This window comes from Gadus macrocephalus, chromosome 22 (assembly GCF_031168955.1).
Source record: "Gadus macrocephalus chromosome 22, ASM3116895v1".
Lineage (NCBI taxonomy): Eukaryota > Metazoa > Chordata > Actinopteri > Gadiformes > Gadidae > Gadus > Gadus macrocephalus.
Window position 1 is genome coordinate 19,223,381 of NC_082403.1, and position 21,374 is coordinate 19,244,754.

At 45.0% G+C, this 21,374-nt stretch overlaps 1 protein-coding gene and 2 long non-coding RNA genes across 4 annotated transcripts; all 3 read right to left on the reverse strand.

The window, feature by feature from the left end:
* Positions 1-987: 987 nt before the first annotated feature.
* LOC132451267 (uncharacterized) lies at positions 988-1,713 on the reverse strand. Its single transcript, XR_009524022.1, has 2 exons — positions 1,207-1,713; positions 988-1,162 (listed from the first exon to the last, which is right to left on the reverse strand). It is a non-coding gene; the product is annotated as an uncharacterized LOC132451267 (long non-coding RNA).
* Positions 1,714-4,433: 2,720 nt separating this feature from the next.
* On the reverse strand, positions 4,434-6,983 carry LOC132451266 (uncharacterized). Its single transcript, XM_060043633.1, has 2 exons — positions 4,844-6,983; positions 4,434-4,710 (listed from the first exon to the last, which is right to left on the reverse strand). The coding sequence occupies exons 1-2, from the start codon at positions 6,978-6,980 to the stop codon at positions 4,592-4,594; spliced, it is 2,256 nt and encodes a 751-aa protein (XP_059899616.1). The 5' UTR covers positions 6,981-6,983; the 3' UTR covers positions 4,434-4,591.
* Positions 6,984-10,458: 3,475 nt separating this feature from the next.
* On the reverse strand, positions 10,459-12,574 carry LOC132451232 (uncharacterized). Of its 2 annotated transcripts, none has more exons than XR_009524003.1 (2): positions 12,358-12,574; positions 10,459-11,541 (listed from the first exon to the last, which is right to left on the reverse strand). It is a non-coding gene; the product is annotated as an uncharacterized LOC132451232 (long non-coding RNA). The 2 variants fall into 2 exon arrangements; XR_009524004.1 differs by lacking the exon at positions 12,358-12,574 and adding an exon at positions 11,752-11,959.
* Between the last annotated feature and the right edge of the window lie 8,800 nt (positions 12,575-21,374).

Consider the following 21,374-nt stretch of genomic DNA (forward strand, 5'->3'; position numbering starts at 1 on the left):
CACTTAGACTAATTTAAGAGAGAGAGAGTAAAATGAAAACGAGGGGTCCGGAGCAAGAATTGACAAAAGACTTTATCGTTCAGAAAAACAACAACGACAACAGCCTGAGTGGGTCTGCAGAGTCACTGCTTGAACTTTGGTCCCAGCCTTACTTTATACGCATACAGGAATTTCTTCGTTACAATGGAGGTTCCCTTTGACCCAATGGGGTTTCCGCCTAGTCAATCTTCGTCTCAGCGTGTTATCAACCGTGCCCCGGTCTGAGGTCCGCAGGGATTAACCTTGTTAGCCAAGATGACCCAAGCCTGAAAGGTGGAGGTCAACATGACTTGACCCCGCAGTTCCCAGGACATTTCTGTGCACCTACCATCTGCTGTCAAACTCCCGAACTGTCAAAGACTCTGTTTAAAGGGTATGTCAAAACGTTTCTCAAGCGTAAACAGGAGGCTTCAGGATACCCCAGCACAGTGGATACTGCGGAGAAACAGCAGGTGTATGTGCAAAACTATCTGGCAAAGGAAGGCATACAGCTGGATCACGACAACATGTGTGTGAACAAGGCCATGCGTAATTGCAACAAGTTGATTCTAAACAGTCTGTGGGGTCGCTTTTCACTACGCCCAGACCTACCCACTTGTGAGCTCATTTCTAAACCTGAAAGGTTCACTCAGCTCATGTTTAGCGATAGCTATCACATTAGTCACTTTTGCTTTATCTCTGATGATGTGGCCCTTGTACAATGGAAACACGTAGATGCACTTCTCGCAAGGGCGCGGGATGTCAACCCCTCGACGTCACCACCACAGTAGATACCATCCAGCGAGATAAGACTAAGTTTCTGCTTAAAAACGCTACTGTAGTTAAACAGCTTAGGGTGGTTTACAACAAACACAGGGTCTTCCCCGACTACACCACGCTTCCTTACGGTTATTAACCATTTTGTTTATTGTTTTTCACTTTTTCACATGATCCATGTTTTTCTTCTTCTTTTTACATATCGTTTTCAAATGATCCATGTTTTTATTCATTTTATATTTTTTGAGGGGGTATGTTAAGAAAATCAAATCATACTATACTATAATCATGTTATTAACTATTTTGTTTATTATTGTTTTCAAATGATCCATGTTCTCTTCTTTCATCTTTTTTATTTTAATCATTTCTGTATTTTGGGGGGGGGGGTATTCATATTGTATCTGTATATACTTTTTTATGCATCATGTATTAATGATGAATGACTGTGCTAATAATCATGTCGGTGTTAATAAAGAATGTTAACTGTCAAATGTTTCACGGTTCTATGGTCACAATACATCCGTCCATCAGAGGGGATGCACACAGACCGCAGAGATGGCTGCTGTACACACTACGTTCGACCCTAGACTTCAACACCCGTTCAGCATGGTAGTATCGGGACCTTCAAACAGCGGCAAAACCTACTTTGTCAAAACAGTCATTGAAAATATGGATCGGTTATTCTCAGAAAAGATTGAAAATATAGTATATGTTTATTCATGCTGGCAGCCCATATATGATGATTTGCTTAAAATAAGGAACATTCACTTTGTAGAAGGGATCCCCAAATCTCTATGTGATGATGCAATCTTGCCAGTCCATACTAGAAATCTGCTCATTATTGACGACTTGATGAACGATGCATGCAATAATATAGAGGTTCAGTACGTTTTTACCAAATATGTACACCATCGTAATCTCAGTTGCATGTATCTGGTCCAGAATTTATTTATGCAGGGTAAAACCAGCCGTACAATTAGTCTAAATACCAATTACATGGTTTTGTTTAAGAACCCTCGTGACAAATATCAGATTATGTTGATAGCCAAACAGATGTTTCCATGCAAGACAAAATATTTTCTAGAAGCCTTTAACGATGCTACCGACATGCCTTACGGCTATCTGCTTGTAGACTTTAAAGCCATGACCCCAGACAACATGAGACTTAGAACAGATATATTGTCAGACCGGCATGTTGTATACACTCAGAGAGCCAAAGTGATTAGCCCAAAAGACCATGTCCACACGTATAAGTAGAAATCGTGAGCGTCTTAAGCAACTATATAACGCCCCTCCGGCCCATCGTAAAGTTATCCTCAGGACAGCCAACGCCGACTTTATCAACTCGCTGTGTGAAATAGCCTTGAACATTTTACAAGGCAAAATACCTCTGACTCCACGCCAGCATACGAAATTGCGTAGACGAAAGAAGGACCTCAGAATACTCGCCAATAAAAATGTACTAATATCTAGAAAGAAAAGACTAATCAATCAGACTGGTGGATTTCTTCCTCCCCTGCTGTCTGTGGCCATACCGTTGTTTACAAGCCTGTTCTCAAGAGGAGGGTGATTATAATGGATCATACGCACAAGATGTATCTAGTTCCTCAACATCAACTCGATGCCTTAAAGCATACCCAACCCAGGGATTCTGTTAGACAGACTGCTGAAAATGAGCTGGATAAGGCCATTGCGATGGTGTTGAACACTCCCGATACAGACCTATATGAAAAAGCTGCCAGGTACGGAGCGGTCCTGCAGCGTTATCTATCCATGGTAAAGCAAGGGCAGCGCGAGCATGGAGAATTAACTCTGTCACTTGCTGAGGGGGACCCAGTTCATACACCTATGGCGGCACCGCATGGTGTTGATGACGATGATGGCACCGGCGATCATATTTATAAGGATATAATGAAACATATACCCGTCAGAAGCAAGAGCAATACCAGACATATCCTGGACTCTTTAAAGAAATCTAAAAATGTTTCATGGACGGACAAGGGGGAGATCATATTACAAGGCGAAACTATTAAGGGGTCCCATATGTTTGATCTGTTAAAGAATGTTACCGCCCCTTACCATGTTGTCGAATCTGTCAGACCACAGGGATGGAATGTATTTCTGAAATCTTTAGCCAGTAATAATATACCACTATCGGCTATCCCTAATAAACAGCTCAGACAAACTGTAGACATGTATAAGCATAGTCCCGTCACTACGGACGACAATGCGGCGGCAGCTATGCCTGTCTCATCTGGTAAAAGGAGGAAACGCAAGCAGCCATTGTCATCTATTACTTCCCCTGGAATGCATATGGCCGAGTGGTTACCATTTTAAATTATGTATCTAAATGTATGTGTTATCCGTAAAAATAAAAGAAAACAGTACGACTAAAACGTAATCAAATTATTGTATTTTTATTATCAATACAGAAAACAACCATAGCAACAACAACAACAACACATGTTACATGTTACATCCGCATACACATGACTGCACACACATCATATCATGTTCATTACAGACATTAGGTTGTACACGGTTAACAAAGTCATAAACCTTTTCATCATTACGGGGTAAATTACCCCCATACATTTTCAAAAACTTTTGATAGGATACCCCTTTTTGCATATTAAACAAGAAAAAAACACAATGATGCCCGCATGCTGTACTTGACGGATCCTGGACCTGTTGTGTAGAATGAACAACATCTATACAGTGCTGATCGAGAAAACGCTGTATGGTCTCAGGAAACTCAGAGTATGAGGGAGGGTTGCCGTAGGAGTCGAAAAAGTAGCCCTGTCTCTGATCCGTGATATAAATAGCTAGCCAATGCGCACCGGACATATGTGAAGGTTCGGTGTTGACCACCATCATTGCAGGCCTCTGATGAATTTCCCGGGGTAGGTGATTACACGGTAACGCACCAAGAAAATATGCCTTGTGTGCCATTTTCTGACACACGGCTGTTAGCTCTATAGTCTATAGTATTCATATCGCACCACCTTTTTCAGTAATAGTCCAACAGCACCTGCCGTCTATTTGATATTTCTATAACAGAATCATAAACTGCATAACATATCAAATTGACTGTTGTAGCCAATGCTGCTCTGAATCGTGCCTCTAGCCTCACATTCCCTGTTCTGACTAGCGATACATGTTGTCCACAGCCCTCATCTGCCTCAAGGTTGAAACAAAATAATGCATACCCGTCCCCGAATTCCTTATGATTAATGGCTATTTCTCTATCTTTGAGCTGTCGACCTGTAGCCTGAATGAGCTGGAAATATTCTCGTGTATAATGTATGCTGATGACCTGGTGATCATGACCCCCAGTTCAGATTCAGATTCTTTATTGTCCTTGTTTAACAGAGTTAATCAACGAAATTAAGTTTAGAGCATCACCACTGGCATAGTATATAAATATAAATATATTAATAAATAAAAAAATAAAAATAAAAAAAGATAAATAGATAAGTAAATAAATAAATAACAATAATAACTTGAATAAGAATGCAGCCAAGTCCAGTCCATAGTTGTGATGTGTGAGAGTGAGGGGGGTTGGGGGGCTGCAGTCCTGCAATAGATGGAAAATAGTGTTATATGAGTTATATGACCGAGGGGGTGGGGTGGGGGGTGCGGGGGGCAGGTTGTTCGTTCAGCAGTCTGACAGCCTTTGGATAGAGGCTATTGGTCAATCTGCTGGACCTGGAGCGGATGGAACGGTATCTCCGTCCGGAGGGCAGTCGCTGGAAGAGATGGTGCGCTGGGTGGACCTGGTCCTTTAGGATGTTGTTCACCCGGCGTAGGCAGCGGGAGGTGAAGACTGTGGAGATCTCTGGGAGGCTCTTCCCAATGATCCTCCCCGCAGCCTTGACCACTCTGTGGAGGGCCTCCTTTTCGGCCCTGGTGCAGCTGGAGAACCACACCAGGAGTCCGTAGGTGAGTACACTCTCTACTGCGCAGTGATAGAAGTTGACCATCAGTCCCTGTGGAAGTTTAGCCCTTTTTAGTTTCCGAAGGTAGAAGAGGCGTTGTTGTGCCTTACCCACGGCAGAGGTGATGTTGGTCCTCCAGGACAGATCGTCGGCCACAGTCACACCCAGAAACTTGAAGTTGGACACCCTCTCTACCTCCTCCCCTCCGATTAGGAGTGGAGAGTGGCTGAGGTGTCTGGCCCTGCGGAAATCGATGATCACTTCCTTGGTCTTGGTGGTGTTGAGAACCAGGTTGTGATCACCGCACCACTCTACCAGTCTCTCGGCCTCCCTCCTGTATGAGGTCTCATCATTTCCTGTGATGAGGCCAAGTACTGTTGTGTCGTCAGCAAATTTCACTATGAGGTTAGATGGAGAAGAGGAGCAGCAGTCGTGAGTGAAAAGTGTGTAGAGAAGTGGGCTGAGCACGCAACCCTGGGGGGCCCCGGTGTTCATGGGCAGGGTGGGGGAGACATGCTTGCCAATCCTGACATGTTGTGTACGGTGTGTTAGAAAGTCCAAAATCCAATTGCATAAAGTGGTGTTCAGGCCAAGTTTGTGTAGTTTGCTGTGTAGCTTGTTAGGCAGGATAGTGTTGAAAGCTGAACTAAAGTCAACAAAAAGGAGTCGCCCATATGTGTTACTGTGCTCAAGATGTTCTAGTAGAGTGTGTAACACAATGGCAATGGCATCCTCTGTTGACCTGTTCTTCCGGTAAGCAAACTGATTCTGATCTAATGATGGCGGTATGGAGGCTTTAATGTGTTTCATGACTAGTTTCTCAAAGCATTTTGCGACGATAGGGGTGAGTGCCACAGGTCTGTAGTTGTTCAGACCTGCAACATTTGGTTTCTTGGGAACCGGGACTATTGTTGCTGCCTTGAGACATCCTGGGACCCAGGATGAGGCCAGAGACAGGTTAAAGATGGTGGTGAGAACTGGAGCTAGTTCAGCCGCACAGTCCTTGAGCACCCGTCCCTGGACTCCATCTGGGCCTGCTGCCTTCCTGATGTTGATGTTGCGTAGGATGAGTCTGACCTCATGAGTGCTCAGGACTAGGGTGGAGCCGTCAGAGGGGAGAGGGGGCGACACCGGGTCCTTGTTGTTCCTGTCAAAACGTGCGTAAAAGATGTTTAACTCCTCCGCTAGGGGGGCGCTGCTGTTGACAGGGGGGGATGTTCTTCCCTTGTAGTCCGTTATTGCCCTAACGCCCTCCCACACCTGCCGGGGGCATGAGGCGCTGTTGAACTGAGCTTCAATGCGGGTCATGTATGCTTGCTTGGCAGAACTGATGCCTTTCTTCAGGTCGGATCTTGCCGTGCAGTATGCATTGGTGTCACCGGTTCTGTATGCTGCATTCCTGGCTCGTAGTAAGGATTTTACTTTAGGTGTCATCCAGGGTTTAACGTTTGGGAAGACACAGAATTGTTTCCAGGATGTAACAATATCCACACAAAATTTGATGTAGTCAAGGACTGAGACAAGATAATTATTCAGAGACCTACGTGTCAACACACCCAGTCCACTGAAAATGTCCCAGTCTGTGGAGCTGAAGCAGTCCTGGAGCCTAGGGATGGCGTCCTCAGGCCAAATCCTGACAGACCTGACTTCGGGCCTACTGGCTCTGATTTTGGGTGAGTGCCAGGGGTGCAGGAGGAGCGAAACATGATCAGAGAGACCTAGGTGGGGGTACGCCTGGGTTCTGTATGCATGGGCTATGTTGGTATAAACCTGATCAAGTGTGTTGCTCCCTCTGGTAGCGCATTTTACATTACGGTGGAAAGAATGAAGTACAGACTTTAAGTCAGCATGATTAAAATCCCCCGCTGCAATAAAGATACTGTCGGGATGTGCCAGCAGGCTATTGTTTACAATGTCCTGTAGCCTTACTAGTGCCAGTTTAGCATTGGCGTCGGGTGGAATGTAAACAGCACAGATGTAAACAGAAGAGAATTCTCTTGGTAAGTAAAACGGTCTGCATTGGAGCAACAAAAATTCCACGTCAGGGCAACAATGTTTGCTAACAACTGTGACATTGGTACACCACGAGTCATTGGTATAGATACACAGACCTCCTCCTAGCTTCTTACCCGAGTCAGCTGTTCTGTCTGCTCGATAGGCAGTGCGGCCATCTAGCTCAATAGCCGAGTCCGGGGTCTTTTTATCCAGCCAGGTTTCCGAAAAGATTAAGCTGCAGCAGTTCTTCATGTGTTTTTGTGATAGATATATTTGTATAGAGGCCATTTCTAAAGTCAGGCTGAAAGGGTTTAGAGGGATATGCTTGACCGTCGCAATATAGGGATAAGAACTCAATGCCGAAATGCTGGAATCTGAAAGGATTCCTGGCATAGCTCCCTGTGAATGCTTCGTTATTCACAAAACCTATAATAACCATCTTGGGTATTTGGCCTAGAAATAGATTATCCTGTGTGCATATACGGCTGCCCGCAGCGATGGATACATTCTTTAGACATACCCTATCAACAGGGTATTTAACGTTGGCTTGGTTTAACGCACGGGCATGTGCCAGCTTGACGCCTGGTGCTACGATACCTTTTTAATGAAAACATTTGCAGACACTATAGAGATACGGTATTCCACAGCACCATCGGACATGAGACAGAAATCATTTTTTGCTCTAATGAATCTCATGCGGAGATCAACTCCGTTAATCAACAGTTTCTCCTGAAAAAACATATCGACGTGTATAGGGGATATCAGCTCCACTATACGACTTCGCCCCGTATATTCACTCCTTGTCGTTAAGCCTAGATTGAGGCCTCCAGGAAGAATCTCGTCCATATGTCCGTGTGTGTCTTTCTGGAATAGACCACAGCCAAATTGGGTGTCTAATGTTCCGTTTCCATAGTTTAGCCTCTGTTTCTATTCTGCCTCTGTACGGATAGGTGTTTGACGACTGGGTGATAAGCCTATCACCCAGAGTAATATCTACTTGGGAGAATAACGTGCATCCTGGATAGTTAATCAGTCCCACGGGTGCCGCCGGAGCCAAGTCTGTTCCATCAGGATTAGTTATCTTGATCCTCAGGTGTAAATACGTATTGTTTAGATCTATATAGTCTTTGCTACTGGCCGATACAAAGAACTCTATGGGTCCACCATCTGTTAGCGCCGATAGCGGGGGTATTTCAATATATGTACTTTTTTCTATCGAAGTCTGCGTCATCGGCAGGGAGAAGAGATCCAGTTCGCTCTTAATGCATTCGTCTGACATGTTATGTAGCAACGCCATTGTTATTCAGCCCTCCTGCTATACTAGATGAATATATCGTTAGCTGCCCCTCTAAAACGACGGGTTGCCACCTTCCTGATCCTTTTAGGTTTGGGTCTCTTTTTGATAGATGCCAATCTTTTATTCTGTTTACGACGTCGTGCCGGTGCACGGGTATGCCCACAACCTATAGGAGGATACTTTGTTGCTCTTCTGGCATATACCCTCATGCCTGACCCCTGCTGTTTGGGCGTAGATGCAGCATGGGCTATGTTGGTCATAACGTCGCCTATAATATGTTTAGCAGCAGTCTTCAGATGAGGCTTTGCTATGCTAACCCCGCGCCTAAATAACGGAATAGCCATTCTAAAGAGGCTACGGAACATCCCTCCGATGCCGGCTCCATATTGTGTGCTGCTACCCTCATAGCCAGGTAGCCCACTCCCTGCTTGGTTTAAATAATACTGAACATATTTGTTCTCGTCGTAAGGCGGTGTATACCCCCTCATCCCTATAGATGGTGCTATGAATTCTACTGTTTTACAGGTCTAAAATGCAGCTTGAGTATCACTTTACCATATGTGAATTTTATATTTGTATTCTGGTCAGACTTTAGATCGATTTCAATATCTCCAAGAGGGTCTCGGGCTACGTGTACGTAATGCGGCTTGTCGAACATGTGAATGCAGTGTCTCCTGCTGGTGTCGGTTATATTAATACTCCTTAGCAGGGGGACATAACTATCTCCGACCAGCTGATGGTCGACAATGTCGCTATATATGAACATGTTGTAACACCCACCGTGAATATCGGTGGGATGGGGGGCGTATGCTGCATACGATTTATGGGCTGATAGCTTGACCCCTGCATCGAAACCCAGCATAGCAGCCAGTTTTCCTCTAAATAGATATGTGGTCGTCTCCTTCTGCATAAACGCGGTTTCTAATACCTTCATGATGTAGTATAACTCTACCGCCAGGATCATGTTTGGCCCAAGTCTTGTTGATTTGTAGTAATAACGATCCGATACTCTCATAAAGCCCACCAACTAATAGACATGATGTCCTATGACCCGTTTTACCATCGTGAACGGTCATCGTAGCGTCCTCGGTAGGAAAACTGTGCCAGCTGCATGGGTACTGAGCTTCAATTAGGCCTACTTCATAGGGCTGCTTGGTGTGTATAGATTTTGCTAATTTAGTTCTAAAATTCCATATCTTATTTTGTGGGTAGATCCCTGCCGATGCATTACTCGCTAGAGTCACATAGAAACCCCCAGACACCTCCTTATCCATCGTACACTCTGGTTATAATGGATTGTATGTCTCTTGTATGTCTCTTTATGCATCGACTAGTGTCTTTTCAGCTATCCATGAATTGAATGCCTCCGGCCAACCCAGCCATTTGACATATAGCAGATTCTTAGACCCCTCCCTTTTTCTATCTATAATCTTTTCTATTTTATACACCTTGTTTTTAGACACTATAACTTTTTGTAGCTCTTTCTCATAAAATGTTCCATGGACAGGGGCACCTGCATAGTCTTGCAGCTTATAGACTGGAGGACATCTTGCTATGCGCTGCGATATTACAAAATATTCATCTGTAAATGTCTGCTCATACCCCTTTCGAAATGTAGCTCTGACTTTTGAAATTCTAACCGTGTCACCAACATCGTATCTAAACACCACCATTGGCTCTTGAGTGGTTTTGTATAGCGTATTAAACACTGTTTTCTCATTATCTTTATCAACGCTGACCGGGGTCATTTTTATCGATCTATGGTATGAATGGTTATAAGCATGGACCATATCCTGTAGTTTATCCACATATCGTTTGGAGTTGGCAGCTGTTAAATATCTCCACATGCGGGTTTTCAGAGTCCTGTTGAAGCGTTCCACTATACTGGCCTTGGTCTCGTTAGATGTAGAGAAATGTTTGACATTGTACCGCTCCATCAAACGCTGAAAGATCTTGTTATAAAATTCTTTGCCAGCGTCAGTCTGCAGTTTATCGGGGGTACGCCCTTCACCAAGAATATCATCAAAAGCTTTAGCGACATCGATAGTCCTCTTGGATGGTAACGGACGAACCCATGCATGTTTTGAGAATACATCGATGCACGTCAACAGAAAATGCACACCATCATTTTCGGATGCATACTCTGACATATCCACTAAATCAGCCTGGAACTGTCTATCTATCCCACTAACCAATACCCTATTTCTGCGGAAATGTATCGGTGCAGGTACATGCAGGGTGTAGGGATCCTGCTTCAGCAGCCATTTCTTGATATATTTTAGTGGAGGTACTGCACCCTCACTATGCTCGAGGGCCGTTCTTAGTTTATTGATGCCGCCGTAACCCCCTGGTCCGGAGGGATCATAATAAGTCTTATGCAGCCGTTTATCCATGTCGTATGCCTGTGACAAAAAACGAATACTGAAACACTGATCAGAGTTATCCATCCTTTTATTTAAAATGTCTGTCCGCTCAAAACAATTCTCAGATAAAGTTTACAGGCAGTTTTATTTTTCTGCACCATTTTACAAGCCATCATTCTAGCAGTTCTAATACCCTCGGCGTTTGAGGCATTATTCAACTTCAAGACATCCGATACAAAAGCACATATACACATGACATGTCCGACGGTAAAACAGTCACCATCGGGGAAATGGGTAAATATTTCAGCTAACATTTGATCAGTAGGTTTATCATACAAGAATTTCATGACCAGATTATTCCAACCCTTATACGTGCATTTGATATAAGCATTATGTTGGACATACGTATCATTTTCTATGGCAGCATACATCAATGCGGATAGTCTATCTGATACATACTTGCTATCCGCATCATACGCATAAGAAAACAACACCCCCATTATAAACGCCACCCGACAACAGGCTTTGGTTTGCCTAATGACAATGTAGGACGCCACATTTGTATGGCTTCATATATCAGAAGCAGATGTTCATCTGACACACCTTCGGTGGTCATTAAATCCAGTTTTTCGGTATCATAGGTATTGCATATTAAATCACATAGATAAGATTCGACCACACCATAGATTTTTCCTGGGGACACAGTCAATCCTGTAGTCTTCTTTAAAACAGTTTCTAAAAGTAACAGGAAGGGGTGTCTGTCCAGCATAACACAAATGTCATGGTAGTGATGATGTGTCGCTCCCTGCAGGCATGAATGGCGTCGTTGACTTGGGCAATCACATTGGCATCCCCAGCAGGCCGCTTGCTTCTGATGGCTGATGATGGCTACCACACAGAGCCCCGTGGTAAATCGCAGAACACGCAGATGCAGGGTTTAAACGGATCTGTATTGATACAGGCCATCCGTCATCTCTCATAGCAGTGTCCACCTCCAGCTCACTGTCCTCTCCGATGTGTAGGAAGGACAGATTCAATCCGGCCAGATAGATGGCATACTCTTGAAGCCAGTGGGGTCCGGGTTGTACAGCCTTTAAATCAGCAGTCTCCATAGCCACACCCCCACTTTGCACATGTTCATCATTGACCTGTGCTGCATAGCGTATCAAAAATATACCATTAGAATATGAAAAAAAAAAAAATACACACAACACACACATATTAATATAAGGTATAGCCTATCAAAAACACATTTAAAAAGGAAAATAAAACACCCTTAATACTACTAGCATGTACCCCCACCTTCTTATACATTGCTGACATTTTCTAATGCTAGCATAACCCTAAACATACTCAAACACACCATGTACCCCCTCATCAAACCCAGACGACTCAAACAGGCGCATTCGGTATTCATCATCAGTTGTGCTCCATGGGTCTTCATTCGTCTTAGCCATAGAATCAATCTCTGCAAAAATTCCACGTAGTGCAGACAAATCAGCCCACTGCATGAAAAAGACATTATCAAAATAATCAGCAGCTTCTAAAACACTGGTGCGTAGAGGAGAGCTACCGATGAACTCCTGTGGTCTCTTCGTATGATAGTTTGCATCCATGCGATGAATCCTCGATTCATACTGAAAGGTCCATTGGAATACATGGGTTCCCGCATGCCATGTACCCCGGACACCGTCTAGCATGGGGCATAAATTCTCCAAGAAAAAATTCCACTCGTGAACGTTCAACCGCCACTCTGTAGCACAATCTTTAACATTCAAAATAACACAGCCATCGACCCATGATATTACATACTCCAAGCCGTATTCGCCAACGTGGGTGAATGAATCCCCGGCACTCCGGTCTCTCAAGCCTAAAACAGGCCTCGCTCTTTTGAGTGGAGCATTAAGCAGTACCGCATCTCCACAACTATTGACATTGTTAGACACAGGCGTACTAAAGTCGGACATACCATCAGGCATCTGGTTTTCAATGTCCTCATTGCTCGGCGCAGAGTCGTCCATGGCGGGAGAAGACAGTGGTGACGGGGTACGAGGGTCCCTATACAACCACATAGCACTATCTGATCTGTGGGTTTCTTCTGATGAGCAGTCCATGTTGAATGAAAAGAACACTGCAGACAACTTGATGAATGCGGGGACCCTACAGCAGGCGTCGCCCCCTTTTTAAACTATGTTTATGACGCGTCATAAACCATAACCCGGAAGTGACCTTGTGAATAGGGATGACCCCTCCACCCCCACCCCTCCCCAACCGGAAGTGAGTTCAGATAGGAATTGACCCATAGAGCATATATGATCTACTACTATCGTCCTTCCCGCCGGCCTCCTGAAGGGTCCCGCCTTCACTCTGCCTCTGCTTGCCCCCCAGGCCGTCCGCCTGAGGCTCCCTGCCATGCCCTGGGGCAGTTTTCTGGCCGCCCGCCCGACACCCCTCCGCTCTGCCCCAGTCCATTTTTTTTTTTTTGATTCCCCCCTCCTGGCGCCCCTCCACCCACCCGATTTGGGTTTGACTTTCTTCGTTTTTTTTGCTTGTCGTGGGTCGCCTGGGAGTCGACCCTTAAGGGGGGGGTACTGTCATGGTCTGTCGTGTTTTGGTGTGTTTCCCTCCTGTGTTGGTTACTGCTCCCTCCCCTAATGTGTCTCAGCTGTTCCTCGTTGCGTTTGTTACTTAGCCCTTGTCTTTCCTTTGTTCCTCGTGCTGTCATTGTGGTTGTTCGTCCTGCGTGTTCCCTGTTCCCTGTTGTCACCTTAGTTCCCTGGTTCCTTGCCTTAGCCTTTTGGCGGAAATAAAGTGCAGTTTTCCCTAAACCGTCTGCATCTCGGTCCTACCTGCCTGCCTGCACCCGCAACCGTAACATACACATTCACTGCAGTGTTAATTTCGTTAACGAAAAATATGACGAAAAATGTTCGTCAACGACCTTTTTTCCGTGACTAAGACGAGATGTTGACGAGCTAAAAATAGATCTGTGATAATAAAAACGATGACGAAATGTCATTTTGTTTTCGTTGACGAGACGAGACAGGACGAAAATGTTATTGGTGTGCTATTTGGACATTCAAAATGCACGATATTTTCCAATCAGTACACTCCCGTAAGGTTCTTATGCAACTGTTCACTCCTCCAGTAAATAGGACTAAGCTACGACTTGGCAACGGGAGGTATGGTCCACTCGGCAATGAGCTAACGTTATGCATTGTACATGATTCGTAATTCTTCCCAGCTTTTATTCCACAGATACTAGGGTCTATAGCATATAACCGCGTTGTCTGATTAGTTTAATTCATTTTTCACAATTTACCGGCTCTCGTTTTGAAGAAAATCACTGCGCCATTCGTTTCAATGGGAATCGCCACGGTCTATACTTCAAAATAAGGTGGACTTTGAAATTCGTCCCAGCCTTTATACCCAAGATACTATAGGTGACCATATAGCCTATATAGGGTTAGCCTAATTGAACTAGTTTAAAAAGAGAAAACATTTTGACTAAAAGTTGACTAAAATGTAAGGACTTTTCGTCGACTAAAACTAGACTAAAACTAAAAAAGGAAAACAATGACTAAAATGTGACTAAATATACTAAGCATTTTCGTCAAAAGACTAAGACTAAATCTAAAATAGCTGACAAAATTAACACTGATTCACTGACTGAAGATTATGCAAGGAAAATGTACATTTCTCGCTAGAAATGTCATTAGAAACACGTTTAATGGTGTATCTGTCCTAAAATATTGCATTTCCCATTCAGATAATAACGATTAATATGGCTACGTAACAATTTCACCAAATGCTAGGAGAACGTATCGCTGTTGGTGCTATTCCCCCATTCATTTCGAATGGAGAAGGACGCGTGTTCAGGGTGACGCTTTGGTCAGGCAAAGCGTGACCCTGAACACGCCTTGCGATGTGGACAGACGTATCTATTTTACGCCTTGGCGTGATACCGGGTATGTAATGTAAGTATAATAAAGTGTATGGGCGTTGTCCTTATTCCGGGTTGTATCCTTATAGCCTACTCATCAAATGAATAGATTTAGCAAAAAAAAAGAGTTATTTTTTCCAACCGTTGATTTGAGTTTTGATCTTAAATCATTTACACCTCAATAAAATGGCTAAAACCCTAAATGCACAGACCAAAAACATAAATGTGGCATACATACCTCCCGCGACCTGTAGAGGCGCTCGTTTTTGATACGCTCCAGTGGGTCGTAATCCGTGGCAGTACAAACGACCTATACGGTCGTAAATTTTTGCGGACTTGTTGAAACATCAATAGACAACGTTCCTATAAAGAATGTAGTGAAATATTTAGGTATTCATATGACAAGAAATCTTTTAGTTAGACAACATTTGAACTTTAACGAGAGAATTAAGAAAACTAGAAATATATTCAATCTCTGGCTTCAAAGGGACTTAACATTGTATGGTACAGTACTATTATCTAAAGCTGAGGGGCTGTCTCGTTTTGTTTATCCGTCACTTTCTCTTTTTGTTAATGACCCCACAGCCAATGTCATTAATAAGTTATTCCTTGATTTTATTTGGAAAAATAAACCCCACAAACTTAAAAAAAACTGTATTATATAACAGTAGAGCGGACGGAGGTCTTGAAGTTTTAAATTTCATCGATACTGTTAATACTTTTAAAGTTAACTGGCTTAAAAGATGCTTAGCTAACCCAAATTCTTAATGGTTTTTCATCCCTAACCACATTTTTGATAAAATTGGTGGTCTCTTTTGTTTTGATATGTAATTACGCACCAAACAGACTTCCTGTTGCATTGTCTAAGTTTCATCAGCAGTCTCTTCTTGCCTGGAAGTTATGCTACACCCACAACTTTTCTCCTCACAGAACTTTCCTATGGAAAAATAATATTATATCTATTAAAAATACTACCCTCTTTTATCCAAAATGGTTTGAAAGAAATATTGTAAATATTTTGTCTTTATTTGATGAACATGGCTCAATAATGTTGTATGAGAACTTTATAACAAAGCACAGTTTTCGTATTCCCTTCAAGGAATTCAATGCTGTAACTAAGGCTATTCCTTCAGGTTTGTCACATCTGATTAAGAGTCATGTTTGTTTTAATGAAGTACATAGGCTACTTCCTATGATATACCGACATTGTCTTTGAATGGCATGGAATTACCTCTCCTGGAACCGTCACCTTATCGTGGTGGAGAGGTTTGCGTGTCCCTGTGAACCTGAGGGCTGTGTTGTCTGGAGCCTTGTGCTCCTGGTAGGGTCTCTCATGGCAGAGTGGTCTCAGGCGAGGGGCCAGACTAAGAATGGTTCAAAAATCCTCAATGAATAACGGAAATAGAGGAGATGTGACCCGGCCCGGAGTAAGCCCGGGGCCCCCGTCTGGAGCTAGGCCCAGACGGAGGGCTCGATGGCGAGCGCCTGGTGGCCGGGTTTGCCACGGAGCCCGGTCGGGCACAGCCCGAACAAACTACGTGGCACCCCCCCTCTCTTCATCTCATGGGCCCACCACCTGTGGGAAGACCCGTTGGGGTCGGGTGCGCAGCCACATGGGTGGCAGTGAAGGTCAGGGGTCTCGACGGACCAGACCCGGGCGGCAGAAGCTGGCTCTGGGGACGTGGAACGTCACCTCGCTGTGGGGAAAGGAACCGGAGCTTGTGAGGGAGGTGGAGCGCTATCAGTTAGATCTGGTGGGGCTTACCTCCACGCACAGTCTCAGCTCTGGTACCGTACTCCTGGATAAGGGTTGGACTCTATTCTTCTCCGGAGTTGCCAAGGGCGTGAGGCGCCGGGCGGGTGTGGGGATACTCATAAATCCCCGGCTGAGCGCCGCGGTGTTGGAGTTTACCCCGGTAGACGAGAGGGTCGCCTCCCTGCGCCTAAGGGTTGTAGGGGGGAAAACTCTGACTGTTGTTTGTGCGTATGCACCAAACAGCAGCTCAGAGTACTCGGCCTTCTTGGAGACCCTGAATGGAGTCCTGTATGGGGCTCCAGTAGGGGACTCCGTAGTTCTGCTGGGTGACTTCAACGCCCACGTGGGCAACGATGGAGACACCTGGAGAGGCGTGGTGGGGAGGAACGGCCTCCCTGATCTAAACCCGAGCGGTCGTTTGTTATTGGACTTCTGTGCTAGTCATGGATTATCCATAACAAACACCATGTTCAAACATAAGGGTGCTCATAAGTGTACCTGGTACCAGAGTACCCTAGGCCGAAGATCAATGATACATTTTGTGATCGTGTCATCTGATCTGAGGCCGCATGTTTTGGACACTCGGGTAAAGAGAGGGGCGGAACTGTCAACCGACCACCATCTGGTTGTGAGTTGGATCAGGGAATGGGGGAAATTTCCGGATAGACCTGGTAAGCCCAAACGCGTAGTGCGGGTGAACTGGGAACGTCTGGAGGAGGCCCCCGTCCTAGGTATCTTCAACTCACACCTCCGGCGGAGTTTTTCTAGCATTCCTGTGGAGGTTGGGGGCATTGAGCCGGAGTGGGCGGTGTTCAAAGCCTCCATTGCTGAAGCTGCGGTGGCTAGCTGTGGCCTCAGGGTCTTAGGCTCCTCAAGGGGCGGTAACCCTCGGACACCGTGGTGGACACCGGTGGTCAGGGAAGCCGTCCGATTGAAGAAGGAGGCCTTCCGGGATAATAATAATAATAATACATTTAATTTAGAGGCGCCTTTCAAGACACCCAAGGTCACCTTACAGAGCATATAGTCATCATTCAAAACTATGTAAAACAGACTAGGAATAAAAGGAAAACAGAGGTTAAACATGAAGAATAATAATAATTAATAACACTCAAAGACGCCTAAAGTGAAGGGGGGACCTCACTAACCACCACCAATATGTAGCACCCACTTGGGTGATGCACGGCAGCCAATCGGTGCCAGAACGCTCACTACACACCAGCTTGAGGTGGAGAGTTAGGGATGAGGTGGAGAGTGAGGGAAAAGAACATATTTAAACACTATCGACCATATTTAAACACTGTCGATCACATTTAAACAATATCGACCACATGTAAACACTATCGACCACATTTAAACACTATCGACCATATTTAAACACTATGGACCACATGTAAACCCTATCGACCACATGTATACACTATCGCCCACATTTAAACACTATGGACCACATTTAAACACTATGGACCACATGTAATCCCTATCGACCACATGTAAACCCTATCGACCATATATAAACACTATCGACCACATTTAAACATGTAAACCCTATCGACCACAATTAAACACTATCGACCACATTTAAACATGTAAACCCTATCGACCACATTTAAACACTATCGACCACATCCAAACACCATCGACCACATTTAAACACTCTCGCCCACACCTACACACTATCGACCACATTTAAACACTATCGACCACATGTAAACACTAGCGACCACACTCAAACACTATCGACCACATTTAAACATGTAAACCCTATCAACCACATATAAACATGTAAACCCCTCTCGACCACATTTAAACCCTATCGACCACATTTAAACCCTATCGACCATATTCAAACACTATCGACCACATTTAAACTATCGACCATATTTAAACCCTATCGACCACATTTAAACACTATCGACCATATTTATACACTATCGACCACATTCAAACCCTATCGACCACATTTAAACCCTATCGACCACATTTAAACCCTATCAACCATATTTAAACACTATCGACCACATTCAAACACTATCGACCACATTTAAACACTATCGCCCACATTTAAACACTATAGACCATATTTAAACACTATCAACCATATTTAAACACTATCGACCACATTTAAACACTATCGACCACATTCAAACACTATCGACCATATTTAAACCCTATCAACCATATTTACACGCTATCGACCACATTCAAACACTATCGACCACATTTAAACCCTATCGCCCACATTTAAACACTATCGACCACATTTAAACCCTATCGCCCACATTTAAACACTATCGACCACATTTAAACACTATCGACCATATTTAAACACTATCGACCACATGTAAACACTAGCGACCATATTTAAACACTCACACAATTTGATATATATCACTATATATATATATATATATATAGATTTGTGCTGATTATATTATTACGATCTATCCTTGTATTTAAATTGCGGATCCCCATAAAGGGTATAAATTGCCATCCCAGTATTGGGTTTCAATAGGTTGACTGACTCTCCGTCCATCCTTCGTATCATCTGCTGTTCCAGCGCCAGACAAACGGCGGTGACACTACCGACGGAAAAAGCCGTTACGTCCCATTGTTTGGAGTGAAAGCAGTTTCTCCCTATCCATATAATATATATATATATAGATCTACACATATAAATAGTTTATAAAAGAGTTAAAAGTTTACAAAAACACACTTAAATTACTTAAATTACTAAAAACAACGCAACACGCACGGAGCTACTGGATAAGCGTCCTACTCGCGTCGGCGCCATGGCAACAGTGACCCTTTTTGGGAAAAGCGGGTATATATATATATATGCATATAGCATTTGTGGTTTTGGCATAAACATAACTAGGGTGCACTGTACTATCTGCGCACACCCTTTCTGAAGCCTCTCTCGCTCTCTCTCTGTCCCTCCCTCTCTCTCTTTCTCTCTCTCTCGTACCGTTTAGTTAATTGTCTTAGAATACTCCCATTCAGAATGCATTGGTCCACATTTCGCTCTGCGCAACACGCAAAAAGTCAGACCATCGTGCTCTGGAACACGCCCCAACAGATCAACGTTCGTGCGCAGGAGCACGCAATCGCGCGATACCGGGTTGGTCAGTTAGAGATGTCCGTTGATCGCGGCTCCGTGTGCCTTAACGGTCCAGCCAAACCTTATTGGAAGTTAGATACTGCAGTGAAGAATCATATAGGAAAAAAATTCGAACACACGATTATTTGGTTTTTATTAATAAATCTACACTACAAGTGGCATCTTGAGCCGTTTTTGTGATACAATTTTACTTCCGCATCTCAAACGCTCGTTTTCGAGCGTGACGTAGGAATTGGTAGACGGACGTTCTAATCATCATAGACTACATAGGCAACATAACAACAATGGATAACAGTTTCGGACCACTTCCGTACAATTTTGAGCCAGCTAGCCGTGAGGGAGAACAGCAACCACCTAAAAGGGGGAGACACCATGGCAATAGGAGGGAGATAGAGTTGTGGTGTCAGGAGAATTATGGTGAACCAGGAGCGGCTGAACATCAACACGGCCACGGAGGAAGAGCTCATGACCCTGCCCGGGGTCAACCGCCCCGTGGCGCGGAGCATCGTGGAGTACCGGGACTGCATCGGGGGCTTCAAGAAGGTGGAGGACCTAGCGCTGGTGAGTGGGATAGGCGCCACCAAACTGGAGATTATTAAAGTGGAGATCTGCGTGTCGAGTAGGACCAGTTCGTCGCAGCACTCCCCGTCCTCCCTGCGGAGAGACCCGGAGCATATGTCCTCCTGCAGCGGCATGAACATCAACACCGCCACCCCGCCGCAGCTCATGAGCATCCGCGGCATCACGGAGAAAATCGCCCGGAACATTGTCGCCTATCGGACCCAACACGGTCCGTTCAAGAGCATCGAGGACCTGGTTCGGGTCGATCACATAAACTGCTCCCTACTGGACAAGATCCGTTTCCAGGTGTTTGTGGAGCGCTCAAGAACTCCGTCCACCAATACCAACAGCAGGCTGACCTACGCTATATATAAATGCAGACCATTTACACGGGTCGGTCCCATCCGAGCCCAACCTCATTCAGCCTCCGGAGCGACGACCTCGACCTCCCGCCGGGAGGACCCACGCAGATGGTGTCCCTGCGGCCCCGCGTGGCACCGGCCCCGGGCCCGCGGGACGGCCGGGCCGCGGTGCGCCTGGCCACCTGGGACCTTCAGCGCTGCTCCAGTGAAAAGGCCAACAACCCTGGCGTCAAAGAGGTTGTGTGTATGCCCCTACTGGAGAACGAGTGAGTACAACTAACGTGAGGGTTTGCAGGCTCGAAAGCCTGCTCCATCCTTTCTCCGATCGGGGAAACTGTGAAATCGGAGATGGTCGGACAGGAGGTCGGAGTTGGAACAACCCCCACAGATACAAAACCTCATCTCGTTGATTAGAAAAACCCAAAAACCACAGGGGGGGGAAATACAAGACCCCTCACCGCGGTAACTACTCACAACTACGCATAGAGCTGAGGCAGCAACAGCGACCGCGTCTACCAATTCCTACGTAATATGACGCGTTTGACGTATCACATAAAAAAAGAACGGTTTTTGAAGCCTTGCTCAAAATAGTCACTTTAAAACTGGATTTTTTGCCGATATACTTTTTTAAACTGATAAAATCCTGCATTTTAATTTCAAAGAGCAATTTTCAGAGAATGTTATGTATAAATATTTTTAAAAACATTAACTTCCAATACGCACGGGATATGATATCCTGGAGGACTCCTGACTCGGTTGCAGGGTACCGACAGGCCCGAAGGGCTGCAGCTGCTGCCGTGTCGGAGGCTAAGCAGCGGGTGTGGGAGAAGTTCGGAGAGGCCATGGAGAAGGACTTTCGGTCGGCACCAAAGTGTTTCTGGAAGACTATCCGGCACCTCAGGAGGGGGAAACGGGGAACCGTCCAAGCTGTGTACAGTAAGGATGGGACTCTGTTGACCTCAACTGAGGAGGTCGTCGGACGTTGGAAGGAACACTTTGAGGAACTCCTGAATCCGAATAACACGCCCTCTATGTTGGAGGCAGAGCTCGAGGTTGATGGTGTTTCGTCGTCAATTTCCCTGGTGGAGTTCACTGAGGTAGTCAAACATCTCCGCAGTGGCAAAGCCCCAGGGATTGATGAGATCCAGCCAGAAATGCTAAAGGCTCTGGGTGTTGAGGGGCTGTCATGGTTGACACGCCTATTCAACATCGCGTGGGAGTCGGGTACAGTGCCAAAGGAGTG

Excerpts from the sequence above, each read along its gene's own strand:
- LOC132451266 (XM_060043633.1), bottom strand. The coding sequence starts at position 6,980 with ATGAAGAACTGCTGCAGCTTAATCTTTTCGGAAACCTGGCTGGATAAA. Across the intron at positions 4,711-4,843 it reads CAACATCACCTCTGCCGTGG|CTGCACCAGGGCCGAAAAGG; the intron begins GTAAGGCACAAC and ends GTGGTTCTCCAG.